This window comes from Bufo bufo, chromosome 11 (genome assembly GCF_905171765.1).
Source record: "Bufo bufo chromosome 11, aBufBuf1.1, whole genome shotgun sequence".
Lineage (NCBI taxonomy): Eukaryota > Metazoa > Chordata > Amphibia > Anura > Bufonidae > Bufo > Bufo bufo.
In genome coordinates, this window is record NC_053399.1 from 37,651,321 (window position 1) to 37,669,936 (window position 18,616).

The 18,616-nt window shown below is 42.8% G+C and overlaps 1 protein-coding gene across 1 annotated transcript in view; it reads right to left on the minus strand.

Moving 5' to 3' along the window:
* Nucleotides 1-18,616, minus strand: part of STARD9 (StAR related lipid transfer domain containing 9) — a 172,040-nt gene that overhangs the window by 42,728 nt on the left and 110,696 nt on the right. Inside the window, exons 18-22 of the mRNA XM_040410985.1 lie at nt 16,817-16,954; nt 12,799-12,881; nt 9,666-9,769; nt 6,399-6,586; nt 4,418-4,904 (exon numbers count right to left, since the gene is read on the minus strand). Of these exons, the coding sequence (XP_040266919.1) occupies nt 4,418-4,904; nt 6,399-6,586; nt 9,666-9,769; nt 12,799-12,881; nt 16,817-16,954 (1,000 nt within the window). The remainder of the gene's footprint in view (nt 1-4,417; nt 4,905-6,398; nt 6,587-9,665; nt 9,770-12,798; nt 12,882-16,816; nt 16,955-18,616) is intronic.

The window sequence follows — 18,616 nt, forward strand, 5'->3', positions numbered from 1 at the left end:
GGTAATAAATATTGAGTTTTGTTTGGCTGTTAACCATCGATGTGTTAAAGAAAAAAATTGATTAAAATGGAAAATCTGCCAAAAAAGTGAAATTTAAAAATTTGATCTCCATTTTCCTTTAATTCTTGTGGAACGCCTAAAGGGTTAACAAAGTTTGTAAAATCGGTTTTGAATACCTTGAGGGGTGTAGTTTCTACAATGGGGTCATTTATGGGGGTATCCACTATGTAGGCCCCACAAAGTGACTTCAGACCTGAACTGGTCCTTATAAAGTGGGTTTTGGCAATTTTCTTACAAATTTGAAGAATTGCTTCTAAACTTCTAAGCCTTCTAACGTCCTAAAAAAATAAAATGACATTTCCAAAATGATGCCAACATAAAGTAGACATATGGGAAATGTTAAATAATAACTATTTTATGAGGTATCACTTTCTGTTTTGAAAGCAGAGAAATTGAAATTTAGAAAATTGCGAATTTTTCAAATTTTTGGGTAAATTTGAGATTTTTTCATAAATAAAGGTGAAATATTTTGACTCAAATTTATGACTATCATGAAGTACAATGTGTCACGAGAAAACAATCTCTGAATGACTTGGATAAATAAAGGTGTTCCAAAGTTATTACCACATAAAGTGAGATATGTCAGTTTTGCAAAATTTGGCCTGGTCAGGAAGGGGGCAAAGGGCCCAGATGGGAAGTGGTTAAATAATCATAAGAACAATGCCACACTACACTATTCTGGCGTCATTAAAAAATATATCAGAAGGACCACTGGGAGTCTCTTATTGCATTACAATATTATTGATTTGGCTAGCGAGGATTCTGTCCCTCTGGATTATTTATTTTACTAAATTTATTATTACAATATAATACAAGCAATAAACTATGTACGTCAATTATTAATTAAGGCTAGATTCACATGACTGTATGCATTTTGTGCTCCATAAACTGACCATGTGCATCCCGCACTTTTTAAAGGCCCCAGCATCAAAATTCCAATTTTTATCTGCAAAACGGGCAAGAATAGAACATATTCTATTATTTGCAGTAAATAATTTGCTGTGTAAATAGTGTGGCCAGTGATGTAGTATAGGAATATAGCTGTCAGTGTGCCTAGTGCTGTAGTATACAGTGAGGAACAGAAGTATTTTTAACACCCTGCCATTTTGCAAGTTCTCCCACTCAGAAATCATGGAGGGGTCTAAAATTCACATTGTAGGTGCAATCCCACTCTGAGAGACAGAATAAATAAAAAAATAAATCAGGAAATCACATTTTATGATTTTTAAAGAATGTATTTGTCTTGCACTGCTGAATATAAGTATTTGAACACCTGAGAAACAGTAAGAATTCTGCCTCTCAAAGACCTGTTACTGTGCCATTAAAAGGTCCACCTCTACTCCACTCATTAATCTAACTTAGTAGCAAAAGTTTGAGCTCTTTAAAGACACCTGTCCAACCCACAGTCAGCCAGACGCCAACTACTACCATGGGCAAGACCAAAGAGACAAAATTGTTGACCTCCACAAGGCTGGAAAGGGCTACGGGGCAATTGCCAAGCAGCTTGGTGAAAATAGATCAACTGTTGGAGCAATTGTTAGAAAATGGAAGAGGCTAAAGACGACTGTCAGTCTCCCTCGGACTGGGGCTCCATGCAAGATCTCACCTCATGGGGCATCACTGATGATAAGAAAGGTGAGGAATCAGCCCAGAACTCCAAGGGAGGAGCTGGTCAATGACATGAAGAGAGCTGGGACCGCAGTTTCAAAGGTCACTGTCAGTAGAACACTACGCTGTCATGGTTTCAAATCATGCATTGCATGGAAGGTTCCCCTGCTCAAGTCATCACATGTCCAGGCCGGTCTGAAGTTTGCCAATACCCATCTGGATGATCCAGAGGAGGCATGGGAGAAAGTCATGTGGTCACATGAGACCAAAGTAGAACTTTTTGGTCTAAACTTCATTCGTCGTGTTTGGAGGAAAAAGAAGGATGAGTTGCATCTCAAGAACACCATCCCTACTGTGAAGCATGGGGGTGGTAACATCATGCTTTGGGGGTGCTTTTCTGCGAAGGTGACAGGTCGACTGCACTGTATTAAGGAGAGGATTAATGGGGCCATTTATTTTGAGATTTTGGGCAACAACCTCCTTCCCTCAGTCAGAGCATTGAAGATGGGTCGTGGCTGGGTCTTCCAACATGACAATGACCCGAAGCACACAGCCAGGATAACCAAGGAGTGGCTCCGTAAGAAGTATATCAAGGTTCTGGAGTGGCCTAACCAGTCTACAGACCTAAATCCAATAGAACATCTTTGGAGGGAGCTGAAACTCTGTGTTGCTCAGCGACACCCCAGAAACCTGGCAGATCTAGAGGAGATCTGTGTGGAGGAGTGGGCCAAAATCCCTGTTGCAGTGTGTGCAAATCTGGTCAAGAACTACAGGAAACGTTTGACCTCTGTAATTGCAAACAAAGGCTTCTGTACCAAATATTAACACCGATTTTCTCAGGTGTTCAAATACTTATGTTCAGCAGTGCAAGACAAAGAAATTCTTTAAAAATCATACAATGTGATTGCCTGAAAAAAAAATTTATTCTGTCTCTCAGAGTGGGAATGCACCTACAATGTGAATTTCAGACCCCTCCATGATTTCTAAGTGGGAGAACTCGCAGGGTGTTCAAATACTTCTGTTCCTCACTGTATGCATATAGCTGTCAGTGTGCCCAGTGCTGCAGCATATATCTTTCAGTGTACCCAATGCTGTAGTACATGTATATAGCTGTCAGTGTGCCCAATGCTGTAGTACATGTATATAGCTGTCAGTGTGCCCAATGCTGTAGTACATGTATATAGCTGTCAGTGTGCCCAGTGCTGTTGTATATGCATATAACTGTCAGTGTGACCAGTGTTGTAGTACAATTATACAGCTGCCAGTATGCCCAGTGCTGTAGCATATATCTTTCAGTGTTCCCAATGCTGTAGTATATGCATATAGCCATCAGTGTGCCCAGTGCTATAGCATATGCATATAGCTGTCAGTGTGGCTAGCGCTGTAGTATATGCATATAGCTGTCAGTGGGCCCAGTGCTGTAATATATACATATATCTGTCACTGTGCCCAGTGCTATAGTATATGCATATAGATGTCAGTGTGGTCAGTGCTGTAGTACATGCATATAGCTGTCAGTGTGCCCAGTGCTGTAGTATAATGTCAATATTACCAGTGTTGTAGTATATGCATATAGCTGTCAGTGTGCCCAGTGCTGTAGTATATGCATATAGCTGTCAGTGTGCCCAGTGCTGTAGCATATATCTGTCAGTGTGCCCAATGCTGTATATATGCATATAGATGTCAGTGTGCCCAGTGCTGTAGTATATGCATATAGCTGTCAGTGTGCCCAGTGCTGTAGCATATAGATGTCAGTGTGCCCAGTGCTGTAGTATATGCATATAGCTGTCAGTATGCCTAGTATATACATTTATCATATTGATGTGGTTACTACTAATGTGAGGCACATAGTTTTATGAAATTTGACTTCAATGTGCCTCACATTAATAGTAAGTGACACCATCAAGTACCTCCTCACATGACAAAAAATACACAGCAACATAGGGTTAATGTGTGGGTATTTTTTTGCGTGGTATTGAATTGGTATCGAGTATTGCAATACTTTTTTGGGTATCAAAATCAAACTCCTGGTATCATGACAACTCTTTTTTGACAAACTATAATCTTGCTGGCAGCTATATCATGTTAAAGACTTCAATTTTTATAGAGGTTTAAGACCCCTTTACATGGGCCAAAGCACAAGCAATTATCGGGAACAAACCAAATGTAACTGATAATTGACTGACCATCATAGGTGATACATTTATATGCAGCATTCATCTTCTCTATATGGTGATGAACCACCGCTACAGCAATCGCACAATCCCATAAACATTCAAGTTTCAGGGCAGCAGATCCCTGTTTAAACAGGACGATCAACTGCTCAATAATAATGATTTTGGGTGCCCTATCAATGTTGCTTTCACATGGAAAGGGGGGGTGACTGGTGATAAGTTTACATGGGGCAATTATCGTGAAAGAGCGTGCGAGCCAGTGTTACGATAATCCGCCTGTGCAAAGGGGTCTTTGGATTCAACATGGAGTGAAATGATAACATGGTATAGAAAGGTGGAGGTTTAATGCAGCAGTTACTTACTGCATGAATGTTATGGGTATTGCAAAACTTATATAAAGTTCTAATACAAAGTATGTGTTGTGTGTAACTATTTTTTGGCAAGGCATTACAAACCAATAAGTGTGACAGATGTGACATAATACGTAAAATAGTGGGTAATATTTTTTGACAGCGCTGTATACAAGTAAATTCCCACAACCAAAAAATATTGTATTAAATATGGTCAATACCTACCTATAGGTATTGGGAAGTGCCTGTAAAGTCCAAGGCAATGAGCATCTTCGGTAGAATGAGAACCCGGAAGGAGAACTACTACTCCTATGCAGAGCTGTAACGCCAGCAGAAGTCTCTTGTACCTTTGGCACATGGAGAAGAGTTGGCTTCACTATGTCATCACTAAGCCAGCAGGCTGCCCGCAGCTGCTGGAGAGTTTTTTTGGCCTCTAAAAGTTTTTGTTTCTTGACAATTCTCTCTAACTGAAGTTTAACCCTCTTTCTCCGGATGTTTCGCTCTGCCCTACGTAGTGAGCATTTTCGGATGAGCTCCAGCTGCACCAGTTTCTTCCCCTCTTGCTCTTCCAGTGATGGCTGGATGTCTGTCTGTACACAGTTCTGAACTTCAACCTCCACATAAGTCTTTGCTTCAGTCTGAGATGAGGATTCTCGTTTCTGTTGACACAAAGCACTTAGACGCTCCTTTTCTTTTACAAGCCACTGTTCATCTGAGAAAAGAAACACAAAGATGTGAATGTTAAGCATAAGGATACAAACCCATTGTACTCGAGACTCTACCTGGTACTCAAAACACCAGTGCATTTGCAGTTGTGTTATATGGCATGCAACTGTTATGTAACAAGAAAACGCCCTAAGAAAATAAAAAGATCTAAATGATTTCATTATTACTATTATTTAGTAGCTTGATCGTAATAGCAATGTATGTTATCTTGAAAGTTGAACTTCTGAATACAGCATAAAAACTGAATATTGATTTTCCAAACTTTAAAAGGGGTTGTTCACTTTTTTTTTTATATTGATGATCTAGACTCGGTCGTCTGAAACCAGCCTAACTGACACCAGTATACACATGAGTTGACTTGCTCTTAGACATTAAGGAGGAGTTGGTAAACCCTCATACTGGGCAGACCTGCAAAGGGAAACATACTTACCTGCGCTGGCTCCGTCGCTGCTCCCTGGATTTAAACTTACTGTTTGATGCCACTGCAGTCATTCGCTGGCCGCAGCAGTGACTTGCTCCCCTTGCCTCATTACAAATGGTCACATGACACAAGGGAAGCAGGTCAGCAACGGCGTCAAACAGGAAGTTTATATCCAGGGAGCCAAGCGGAGCAGACAAGGTCATTGAGCAAAGGAGCCAGCCCCCAAGGAGCCAGGTAACTATGCTTTACTTTGCAAGTCTGCCCAGGAGAGGGGGTTTGCCAAAAATACCCCCAAAGGTGCACAACCCTTTTAAAGGGGTTATCCTATTTTATGATATTGATGACTTACCCTCAGAATAGGTCATCAGTATCAGATCGGTGGGGGATTGACAACCAGCTCTGCAGTCAGCTGTTTGAAGAGGATGCAGAACTGGCACAAGTGCCAAGGCCCTTCAATGTTAACCTGTGGCAGTGCAGTTTAATTACAGCTTCCTCTCCTATTCTAGTAGATGAGACTAACCACTTTAATTACACTGCACCAACACTTCAATGAAGACGGTGTGCAGGTAAATGCTGAAGAGGATGCAGCACTTGCACAAGTGCCATGTGCCATGTGTCCTATTAGGGAATTCTTATTTAAAGGGACACTTCTGTCAGAAAGGGGTATTTTTAACTCAATATTCATAGAAAACAATTTTTGGCTAGTTTTGTTTTTTGTACGAGCGTATTACTGTAGTGCAGCGGCGGCATGAAGCGCACGGGGTCATAGCAACCAATGACGCCATGTGCTCCTGCTCTCAGCAGGAATCCAGACCGTGTTACCACGGACCGCTCAAGGCCGTGAAACACAGCTGTGGGCATTCGGCCTTTGGCTGATCATTTGCCACTGAGCTAAAGGACCAGGGAGTCAGTTTTAAAAAAAAGCCCTCTTTGGTTGGCAGTTTAGTCTACGAACAATCCCCTTAACAACTAATCAGCCCCAATGCGGCTGATCATTTTTTCCTATGTTCGGAGGGCTTAAGTCAGTCAAGAGAGAAATAATTTAGGATAATTACTTACATTCTTGGACCTGCTGATTGATTAGCGACTGCTCGTGTTCCAGCTCCTTCTCTCCCTTCACCTGTGCAGTCTGAATCTGGCTTTTCAAGTCTTCCACGTACTGCTGCTGTTCTTCTATCTGTTTCCTGTAAGTGGCTCCTAATCCTCTCAATCCTTGCTGGTACTCCTCAGATGGAGGCTCTGAATTTCTATTAATGAAGGAAAAAAACATTAAGAGTTACACCACTACATAATGAAGCTGGAGCTGTAAGCCGTAATCATTGACATCTACAATCACAACGTTCAAGGTTATCCAGTGGACTAAATTTTAACGCTAGATTAAAGTGAAAAAAACTTCCCTCTCCCATCTTACCATAGCCAGTACATAAATATGCCTTCATATAATGCCCACACAGAACTGTTCAAATAATATGAATGGTGTGGTTTATTGCAGTGAAGGAGTCAAAAGTATATTTAATGGAGTAAAAGGGTCAAATGGTAAATTTCATGGTGGACTAGGGCAGTAAAGGGAAACACAGTACACCCACGTGAATTAGAACTGTGAAGAGGTCAGTGGTGAAGTCCTGGGCAGTGAAGAAGTTAACACTACAGTCTCTAGTGGTGTAAAGCAGTTAAGAGGTTAATGTTAAAGGTCCTGGTGCTCTAGGCCAGAGAAGGCAAAGCTGAATGAGGTCAGCCCTGCCCAAACACTTTACCTCTGTCCCCTGCATTGATGTAACAGCCACACAGTTCTCTCTATTGCCGGCTGACTACAGGAACTGATAGTGTATTGGAATATTTCCCACTCCTCTCATGCTGCTCCCTGGGTATCATGTCTTCAGGGAGCCCCTAGGAAAGTGCATCTTTATACTGGCAGTCTGGCCTACAAATATGTATAATCTGAAACTTGAAAGAGCTAGGAAGTGTGCTCACCTAGATGACCCGAAAAAAAGATTTTATATTTCAAGATTTGATCTTTTATCTTAAAGGGGTTGTCTCACTTCAGCAAATTACATTTATTATGTAGAAAAAGTTACTACAAGCCACTTACTAATGCATTGTGATTGTCCATATTGCCTCCTTTGCTGGCTGGATTCATTTTTCCATCACATTATATACTGCTCGTTTCCAGGGGTTACGACCACCCTGCTATCCATCAGTGGTGGTTGTGCTTGCACACTATAGAAAAAAAACCACCAGCCTATGCTCACTCCAGCGTTCCTGGCCACCAGAGAAGCCAGTGCCTTTTACTATAGTGTGCAAGCACGACCACCACTGCTAGATTGCAGGGTGGTCATAACCCCTGGTATAATAAGGTGGAAAAATGAATCCAGCCAGCAAAGGAGGCAATACGGACAATCACAATAAATCAGTAACTGCCTTGTATTAACTTTCTCTACCTAATTATTGCCATTTGCTGAAGTGAGACAACCCCTTTAAGTTCTGTTCACATAGCACAGTTCAGAACATGGTTCTGGTCTATTTGCCTTGAAAGGCAGAACTGCATAGTCCACTGCATTAGTTAATGCAGCAATTGGTGAACACGAAAATATAAAAGGTGAAATGTTGATTGGAAACACTAGTACACATAACAGTCTTCAACTTGCATAAGCCAGGAGGACTTGATTGAAGATTATGAGGCAGTATTGTCCACACTGCAGCTACAAGGATCCCTCTGGTTATATTACAGAGCTTTCGTAAAGGGGTTGTGGGTTCGGAGCTGAACCCAGACATATCCCCTTCTTTACCCAGGCAGACCCTCTGATATGAGCATCAGAGCATTTCAGGGTCCGATGCTCTCCCTTTGCCCTGCGCGATACACACTGCTAGGCAGAGGTGCGATACTTCTTATACACCAGAAAGATTTATTTTCTACATTAAAGGGTTTCTGTCACCAGATTTAACCCTATTAAGCTAGCTGACATTAGCTATGTGCTAATGTCAGCTAAACCTAACTAGCCTATTCCTACTTTTATCTATGCCCCCGTTACGCCAGAAATCTAACTTTTATAATATGCTAATTGGCCTCTAGGAGCGGGGGGGGGGGGGGGGGGGGGGGCGTTGTTCCTGCTCCTAGAGGCTCCGTTCTCCCACCTTTGTCGCCTCCCTCCAAGTTCTGATTGACAGGGCCACCGCGCTCGCATCCGTCTGCCAGCCCTGTGCCCTGTTGAAATCTCGTGCCATTCAGCATTGAGCGCAGGCGCGGTGAGGGAAAGACGCTTGCAGGCTGCCAGCTTCCTCCCTGGCAGGGCTGGCAGACAGATGTGAGCGCTGCCTGGCCCTGTCAATGAGGACTTGGAGGGAGGTGACAAAAGGTGGGAGAACGGAGCTTCTAGGAGCAGGAACAACGCCCCAAACCCCTGCTATTAGAGGCTTATTAGCATATTATAAAAGTTAGATTTCTGGCGTAACGGGGGCATAGATAAAAGTAGGAATAGGCTAGTTAGGTTTAGCTGAAATTAGCACATCGCTAATGTCAGCTAGCTTAAAAGGGTTAATTCTGGTGACAGAAACCCTTTAAGTTCTTGCTACCAATAACAGATACAGTAAAAAGCAATCATGGATGTGTTCATAGGTTTACACCACTGGAATAGTGCAGTTAGTTCACAGGATACCAATGCAGTGTGCTGCCAATAATATGCATTAAGGGAGCAGATAATTGCACAGAAATGTGTAACAGAAGAGCGAACTTCACAAAGCATTGCAGACAATGATTCTGCATTTTAATGGAAGCCACAGAAATAACTGATCTTACCTTATGTTGTGCTACGCCTCCTCCATGTTTGCAGAGAGAAAGAAACAATAATGTAAGAGATTCTCTATCTAAGCCCTATGGAGGCTCGTGTAGGGGAAGCATCTCAATAAAAACACATCAGTAGCAAGGAGACTACGCTGTCAGGCTGCGCTCCACCTCTCATGCCGAGGACCGCCCAGGCTAGTGCAGGGGTTTGGCCGGCTACAGTCTACCATAGCATAATGCAGGTCTCCGTTATTACAGCAGCTCAGTAAAATGGAATGACTGGACTGAAACACTGAGGATGCATTACTTCTCACTATGAAACTCATCTATACCATCATATAACGAGCTGAAATTACCAAATATCAGTCAACACACAGTAGCAATCAGGGAAAATAAAAATAGTAGCCAATGAGTATATTCATTGGACAATTGTGTTAAAAACACAAACAAGCGTAAGAAATTATAGCAATAAAGTATGCATTTAGATCCTTAAAAATGATAATGTTTCATAAATTTTTACTGTTTAGTACAGAGGCTGCTGAAAGTACCTTGTGTTTAAGATGAGAGAGTTCCCTTTTGAGGATGAGGAGAAATCTCCGGACAGGTCCAGCCAATCCAGAGAGCAATCACTTACAAACGATGCCTGACTGTCCTGTAGAAATAACCAGCATTAGGGGTCACATACCCGTTAGCAAAAATAGATCGTATACTGGTGTCACACTGTTCTGAACTCACTAGGGGTTGTCTAGAATTAGAAAAGCATGGCTACTTTATTCCAAAAACAGCCCCAAACCTGTCCATGGGTCCATTCACACGTCCGCAACTGTTTTGCGGTCCGCAAATTGCGGATATGCTAAACACAGACACCAGCCATGTGCATTCCGCATTTTGTAGACTTCACATGGCTGGCACCATAATAGAAATGCCTTTTCTTATCCATGGCTGCGGACAAGAACAGGACATGTTCTATTTTTTTGTGGGGCCACGGAACGGAAGTGCGGATGCGGACAGCACACTGCGTGCTGTCTGCATCTTTTGCGGCCCCATTGAAAATAAATAGGGCCGCACCCGTTCAGCAAAATTGCGGAACAGATGCGGACCCATTTTGCCAATGTATTAATGGACTCTGAAGTGAATGGGGCTGAGCTGTAATACCATACACAACCTGTGGACAGTTGTGGTGGGGTTTCTGAAAAAAAAAAGCAGCCATCTTTTTCTAGTCTTGGAGAACCCCTTTAAAGGATTTCTGTCACCTCGTTTTAGCTTATAGAGCTGCGGACATGCACGGCTAGATCGCCGCTAGCATGTCCGCTATGTACTGGTCCTATAGGGCTGTGTGCTTTTATTTTGTTTAAAAAATGATTTTAGAGATATGTAAATGAGCCTTATAAGATGCCCAAGGGGCTGTACTAACCTTCCTGGTGCCCCCCCTCCACCCCCCCCTGTGAAGGAGCCCAGCACCGCCTGCGTCCTCCGAATCTCCTCCTTTCTTCACACGCAATGCGTGAGCTCGTGCATGGGCAGTTCCTTCCCTGAGGCTGATGCCAGCACAGGGAAGGAACACTATACCGGCACTGCGCATGCACGGTAAAGAAGAACAAACAAATAAAAAAATTAAGTAAAAGCCTTTAATACAGAGCTTGTTATTCAGTTAAGATGATGCAATCTGCAATGGTCCACCTAGAGAAACAGCCAATGCTGTAATGGTGGATCCAAGAAATTATATTATATATATATATATATATATATATATATATATATATATATATATATATATATTTTACAATTACATCACAAAACACCACTGAAACATCATGGTGGGTTTAAGACTGTGATGTCATCAGCCTATTTTTATCAACAATACCACAGTCACCCAACTGATGACCAGTGTAATCACACTCACTGACAAAAAAACATAACGCACCCAGATAGAAATGTCAGATCGCTGCAAAACTCTGCATGCAGTTATGTCTCAGGCAGATATGTAAAGGAGTACAGGTGTGGTCTGATTAGACACTGGGTCTTGCCACAAGAGGGTGTAAAATTACTACCCCACTGCCCTATAAAAATTATCTCAGAGGCTACTTTTGGATAGTGTACCCCTTGGTGAAAGATCACTGACTGCTAAACATGCCTCAGTGATGCACTCAAAAGACATTTTGCCCAGCTGACGGACCTTGAGAAGAGTGCATCACTGGACTGAGAGAAGCAGGATGGCTGTTTTCCTAGCCTGCCTGCCTTCTATTCTGTTCTGATCTACATGTCAGGAGGAGCTAAGAGCAGTGGTTATGTGAGGGCACACATAAATGGCGAACAGACTCCAGACAGCCCATGCAGATCACGGGACTGTTTGATCCACTGACAAGCACGAGCAGCTCCCACAGTTTCATTGTCCACCATCCAGACACAGGTGGCACCTTCTTAACACGCCCCTGTCTCTGCCCGGACCTTTTCCAGGCTTAAAGGAAATTTGGTGTCACGGGACCCATTACGTGCCCTGCCATTGACAGCCAGCCACCATCACCTTCATTTGGTGATATTGTTAAAGAGAAACCTGGACGGCTACAGACTGGAACCGTATTGTCTTTAGTGACGAATCCTGGTTCTGTTTGGGATCCCACAACAGTCAGGTTTCAGTATGGAGGCCTGGTGGCAATTCTGCCTTTGCTGTGGAGCAACACACTGCCCAGCTGCTGGTGTGATGATCTGAGGAGCCATCACATATTAAAGTCAGTCACCCCTAGTAGTTATATGACGGACACTAACAGCTCAGCGTTATGTGCAGGACATCCTGCGGCCACTTGCCTGTCATGGCAGGGCTTCCCACTAGCATTCACACAATCGTAGGCCGTCCATGCCCGTATTGCAGACTGCAAACAGCGGGTCCACAATATACAGGCAACGGCCATGTGAAACCCTTATCACAGATGCAGACCTATTGACTTGAATGTGTCTGCAATCCACAAAATACGGCGTGGTGCGGAGCGGAGGCACTGATCGGAGGCCCACAGAAGCACTTCAAAGCGCTTCCATGAGCTTTTGGGTCCGTGCCTCTGAACTGACATGTTCTATCTTTTGCTGTATATTGCAGATCGTGGATCCATTCAAGTCAATAGGTCTGCATTGCCAGTGCCCATGCATTGCGGACCGCAATTTGCAGTCCATAGCACGGGCGGCGCACAGTCATGTAAAATGAGCCCTAATGCTCACCCACAATGGGATTCACACAGCCAGTGGGTAAATGTGCTGTAGGATACCATACAGAACCTGTATCCATGCCCAACTGTATCTCATCTTGTATCCAGGATGGAGGTGGCCCAACAGGGTACTAGAGCCTCCTTTCCATTGTACAGTTTTCCTCAATAAACGTTTCCTTTCACTATTGTAATCACTTATATATAATATCATATATTCACACATAGAAAGTTTCATTTGATTCCAACAACTCCTTTTTGGCATGATATTTTTGATGTCTTTAAGGGAGAACTGAAGTCAGAGGTAACATGATTTTGCCAACAATATAATCTCAGATGTTACTGGTTCGAATCATTGCCAAATAGGCTACACAGAACAACTTGAAGCAATTTATATCATAAAACTTTGACGACTTTCCAGATCACTTACATAGATCAATGCTTAAAATAAAATAGGTGTGAAAGCATGAATAGTATAAAAACTTACAGATCTCTTTTGCCTCAGCACAGCAGCCTCTGCGGGGTGGTTAAATCGAAATCTATGAGATTTTCCTAAAACTATGATGGCTCCTAAAAAAAAGAAGATTTTGTATTATTACAGATGGCAGAAATACGATTAGCTGTATACACATGCTCATACATTTTGTGTTGATATAGAAAAGACTCAGTGGTTAAAGGGGTTGTCCGGGTTCAGAAAATCCTTATTTTCACCCAGGCAGCCCTCCTGACTTGAGCATCGGAGCAGTTCATGCTCCGATGCTGCAATACGGGCATGGACGGCCTACGATTGTGTGAATGCTAGTGGGAAGCCCTGCCATGACAGGCATTTTTTGTAGATCCAGTGACGTACCGAGCTCTCCATGGGGCTGCCAGGAAGCCCGGTGACGTCACCGGCACTGATGGGCAGGCTTTAGCGCTGCCCTAACCTGTAAAACGGCTAGGGCAGCGCTAAAGCCCGCCCATCAGACCGGTGACATCACCAAACACACTGCCAGGAGGAAACTTCCGCCGGCAGTGTGTTATTGTAAACAAAAGAGCCATTGCCCTGCGCGATCTAGTATCAGGGGTGCAACCTGGGTGAAATTATGGTATGTCCGGGTTCAGCTCTGAACCCGGACAACCTCTTTAATGATATTACAGATATAATTTTAAAGGGGTTGTCCGGGTTCAGAGTTCAACCCAGACATACCATAGTTTCACCCAGGCAGCACCCCTGATGTTTGTATCTCCTGCTCCGATGCGCTCTCTTGCCCTGCGCTAGATCGTGCAGGGCACAGGCTCTTTTGTTTACAATAACACACTGTCGGGTGGAAGCTTCCGCCCAGCAGTGTGTTTGGTGACATCACCGGCTCTGATGGGCGGGCTTTAGCGCTGCCCTAGCCGTTTTACAGGCTAGGGCAGCGCTAAAGCCTGCCCATCAGTGCCGGTGATGTCACCTGGCTTGCTGGCAGCCCCATGGAGAGCCCGGTACGTCACCAGAACTCTGGAAAATGCCTTTGCCCTGCGCGATCTAGCGCAGGGCAAAGGAGAGCATCAGAGCATGAACTTCTCCGATGCTCAAGTCAGGGGGGCTGCCTGGGTGAAAATGGAGGTATGTCCGGGTTCAGCTCTGATATTACGATTTTAAGACCACAGACATTGACAACCAGCTTACAGAAAACTATGGCAGCTGACATAACATTGGCGGTATATGTTGAGAAATGCAGCAGGCTTACGGAACCCGTAGGCTTCCATTCTAAAAAAATAAAAAATCATCATGTAGTTAACTTTTTTGCAGGATGCCTCTGCATTGAACCGTGTAGTGAACTATGCTATTCCATACAGATTAAAGTTTACCTAAACTTTTTTAAAACTTTATTAAAAACTATTCTAAAATGACATAAACTTCAGTTTTTTTTTTAGTTTTCAATATTTTCTTTTTTTTATGTTTTCCCATGTGAAATAGACACCTGAAGTTTAAGTGCTTTATAATTCGTTTTGACCAAGAATTCAACTACATGCAGTGTGTATAATCATAAGTCAATACTCAATAATATAGAGGCTAAGAAGCCAGAATACAAACACAAAAAAGAACAACCAACAAAATGTGTCTTTGTTATTTGATCTTGTTTCGTTAGATATCACAATTGCAGACCAATGCACTGTTCTTTCAGGCTGCAGCCATGTAATCTCCCCCCTCCCCTGCATGCTAGTGCAGGTGATACAGGAAGTGTAGGGGGCTGGTTTAAGTCTGGATAATTTTTGTCTACACAGCAGGAGTGGCAATTGTGTAGGAAATACATTTCCAAATTTGGGGGATCAGCAACCTCTGGCATTCCAGCTGTTCGGAAACTACAACTCCCAGAATCCTCCTTTCACTTCTATCGAAGTTACAAGAACAACCGTCTAAGTGTGCATGCTGGGAGTTGTAGTTTTGCAGCAGATAAAGTGCCAAAGGTTGCTGATCCCTGTCCTAATTAGTAATAGTACAAAATAGATTTGGTTACAATCATGTGGAACTGTAATAGATAAACTACAGAAAACTAAATCTACCAAGATGAATCCCACTCCTAAAAAGTCCCATAACAACGCAGATTTGCCTTTCAGATTCCTGGAAAAGCTGAGTTATCACCATGCGGATCTGCAATGGAGTCTGCAGAATAATAAATCTACAAAGATAAATCCCCCTCCTCACTCAAATATATACAAATATAACTCAGACAACAGTTTGTAGCGACAATCAGTCTGCTGTGTTTCTTAATGTGGTAGGACATTTTTTTTAACTGATATCAGATTAATGTATCGTGGCTATGAAAATCATAACCGCAAGCTGTGTGCTGATACTAAACAAGCAGAAAATGCTTGGATATTTCAGCGTCCAAAACTGCAGAATTTGGTGCTTTTGGCACTTTAGTGATTTTTATAAATATAGACATTATTGCTATACACAATTTAAGTATATACATTCTATGGCTTTTTGTGCTACTGTATTGTAAGGGATCATTCACATGGCGGAGTGGAATTTTAACCATGACCATGCCGATAACGGACACGTCCCGTCTCAATGCAGTCACGGATTTAGTCCACAGTTCAGGGATCTTCAGCTCTGCCGCCTACTGAAATTTATGGGTGGCAGGAACCACGCAGCCGCCGGCAAATCTTCAGTGCTGGTGTCTGCGCCAGAGTTCCGCAGCAAAAGACGCCATGTGAACATACCCTACCTAAGGTGTGCACGGGCTAAATTTTTATTAAACATCTAACAATAATTACACATTGTTTCTGGCAGTGTCCCTTTAAGGCCCACATGATAATTAGTTTACTGTATGAATATATTCTTCCCGCTTCTCTGGCAGAAGCTGTTAGACTTGGCAGCACTGAGGCTGGTACAGTAATTCCTAGAGTGCACCCTGAGCTGAGATTCATGAAGAATGTCTGCACAAATTACTGTGATTTTCAGTTTTCTGAAAAATTGTAGGGGAGGCTGTGTGAGTGCTGAGGGAACATCTGAACAAACAAATGAACATTTTATTTTTCAGTTTGCATTTAATTTTGATTTTCTTAGTGATCTGCACAAATGACTGGTTCTGTCCACAGCCTATTTTTCCCTATGTGCTGCCTCACTGTATACCATACAGGTGCACACATCACTTATTGACTCGCATTGTGTTTTTGTGGAAACATTCAGTATGGAACAGTTTAGCAGTATACACTTTTTGATACAAAAAGAAAGGTTTGCATACTCCAGAACATAAGCCAAAATTATTATTTTTTGGCAGATGTATAACCCATTATAACCCACGGACAAATTCAGCATACTAGGAGAAATTCCCAAACTATAATGTACACCCAACATAGCAGTTAAACAAGATATGAACATAACTTGCATTCTGACAAACCAGCAGTAAAATGCATTGAGAGAGGACTCCTCCTTGAGTCTTCTCCATTATGTGTGAGCTCAGAAGTCCTCTTAATGCATTTTACTGCTGGTTTGTGGAAGCCCATCGGAAGCAGTGTTGGAATTAAAATGACAGTAGATAATCGACCTCAGCGTAACACTACATTCAGCTTACTCTAGTTTGGGGGTATTTTGGAGCTGACAGATTCCATTTAAGCCTGAAACGACCATGAAACTATTCACTGGTCATGTCAGTGTCTCCAATTATTCACTATCTTATCTCGAAGGATTAAAAAATAGAACATTTACACAAATCTGGAGCATCTGGTGATTTCCCATCCTTTAAAACTTACTTACCAGCTATGTCCTTTTCAAGAAATGCCATCATCTTCTGGCTGCTCTCGTTGGCAACCAGCAATCTGCTGCAATATGCAGCACTGGTAATGTAGTGACAAAGGGTAGGTGAGAGACAAATACTCTACTAGCCTTCACTACTGCTTGGTATACCAAAGAATGCTCCTGGTTGAAAATGAAACAACCACCAACTCCCCCCATTTTTATATTAAATGACAATAGAAACCATACATATTATGCTCTGGTCCCAATGCAGATAGACTCACATATGACTCACCTTGAGACAAACGACAGACGTCTTTGACTTCCTGCCCATTGACTCTGCAGAGTGCTCCAAGGGACGGCCTCAGTTCTACTACCCCAAGCTTGTTCTCGATTACACAGTGCTCCTCCTGAACGTCCTCACACTGTAGAACTGACACAAAAGGACACAAGATCAAAGATTATGGAAAACTAAAATATATAAACATGTATACTAATTGGAGGAAAACCAAACTTCTGTTAAAATAAAATCTTCTCCATACTGTGTGCTTATTGCGGTGTAATAATTATCTAGAGGTTGTTCTCCTCTATAATCACCTCTGTTCTTTTCCAGAGATGAAGCTTTATTGAAGATCTTCAGTCCCAGATACATGAAGAATGTAGGGCAGATTTATTAATACTGTCCAATATTTAGACAGTGTAAACTTAAAGGGAACCTGTCATCAACTTTATGCTGGGCAGCATAAATTAGTGACAGAAATGCTGATGTCAGCGCTGTGTCACTCATGAGCTAATAGTAAGTGGTTGCTGGGAACCGGCATCATAATCATTGCAGACCAGGCCTGGAAAAAAGTCAGATCTACCTGAGAAGAGTCCTGGTTATTCCTAATCTCCTGCTCTCTCCCCATCTGCTGATGACTGGCAGATCTCTCCTAGAGAGAAAGGGAGAAAACTAGGTAGAAGAATTTCTGAATAACCAGGACTCTTCTCAGGTGGCCGTGACTCTTTTCCAGGCCCAGTCTGCAATGATTGTGATGTTGGTTCTTGGCAACCACTTTTAACTTTTAAATGACAGACCGCTGAAATCAACTTACCTGTCTCTACTTTATTCTGCCGTTAGTATGGGCAGCATAAAGTTGATGACAGGTTCCCTTTAAAGGGGTTTTCTCACTTTAGCAAATGGCATTTATCATGTAGAGAAATTTAATACAAGGCGCTTACTAATGTATTGTGATTGTCCATATTTCTTCCTTTGCTGGCTTGATTCATTTTTCAATCGCATTATACACGGCTTGTTTTCATGGTTACAACCACCCTGCAATTCAGCAGCGATGGCTGTGCCTGCACACTATAGGAAAAAGAGCCGGCCTCTCTGGCGGCTGGCGCTGTGGTAGCGCGCAGCGGAGGCCGTAACACCAGGAAAGTTTTCAGCAAAGGACATTAGTAAGTGCCTTGTATTGACTTTGTGTACATGATAAATGGCATTTGCTGAAGTGAGACAACCCCTTTAAGGCCCCCATACACTCTACTGAACCTGTTGGGAATAACATGCTCGGCCAAAAATCTAATGTGTATGGTTTCCTTCTGACTCATCCCTGAAATAAGACGCTGAAGGAGAGAGGGATCAGGTAACCGAATATTTTCACCCAAGCCTTTTCTACTCCCAAGGAGAAAAGTCACCAACATAAGTGTCTGCCAGTGGCCTGTCTTCTCTACAATTGACAAAATGCACACGCTCGACAAACGAATGCGTGTATGGGGGAAATGGAAGAGACAGCTTTGGGCCAAGCGACTGTCATCATCCATCATCAGCGACTGTCATAAATCTTTTAATTGGCTTGCTTTGTGACACTTTTGAGCCAAAATTCTGTCGAAAGGTGTTGCACCTTAGGCCATGCCCTTTTCTCACTAATACAAACACCATTTCCTGTGAAGCCATCCCTATTGTTGAACGCAGCATAAAAAGTGCTTAAAGGGGTTGTCCGGGTTCAAAGTTGAACCTGGACATAACCCGATCTGCAATCATTCAGCATAAATAAGTGGCGCTTGAATGCGGGGACTCCGATCGGAAGGCAGAGGGAACCGCATCCCTCAG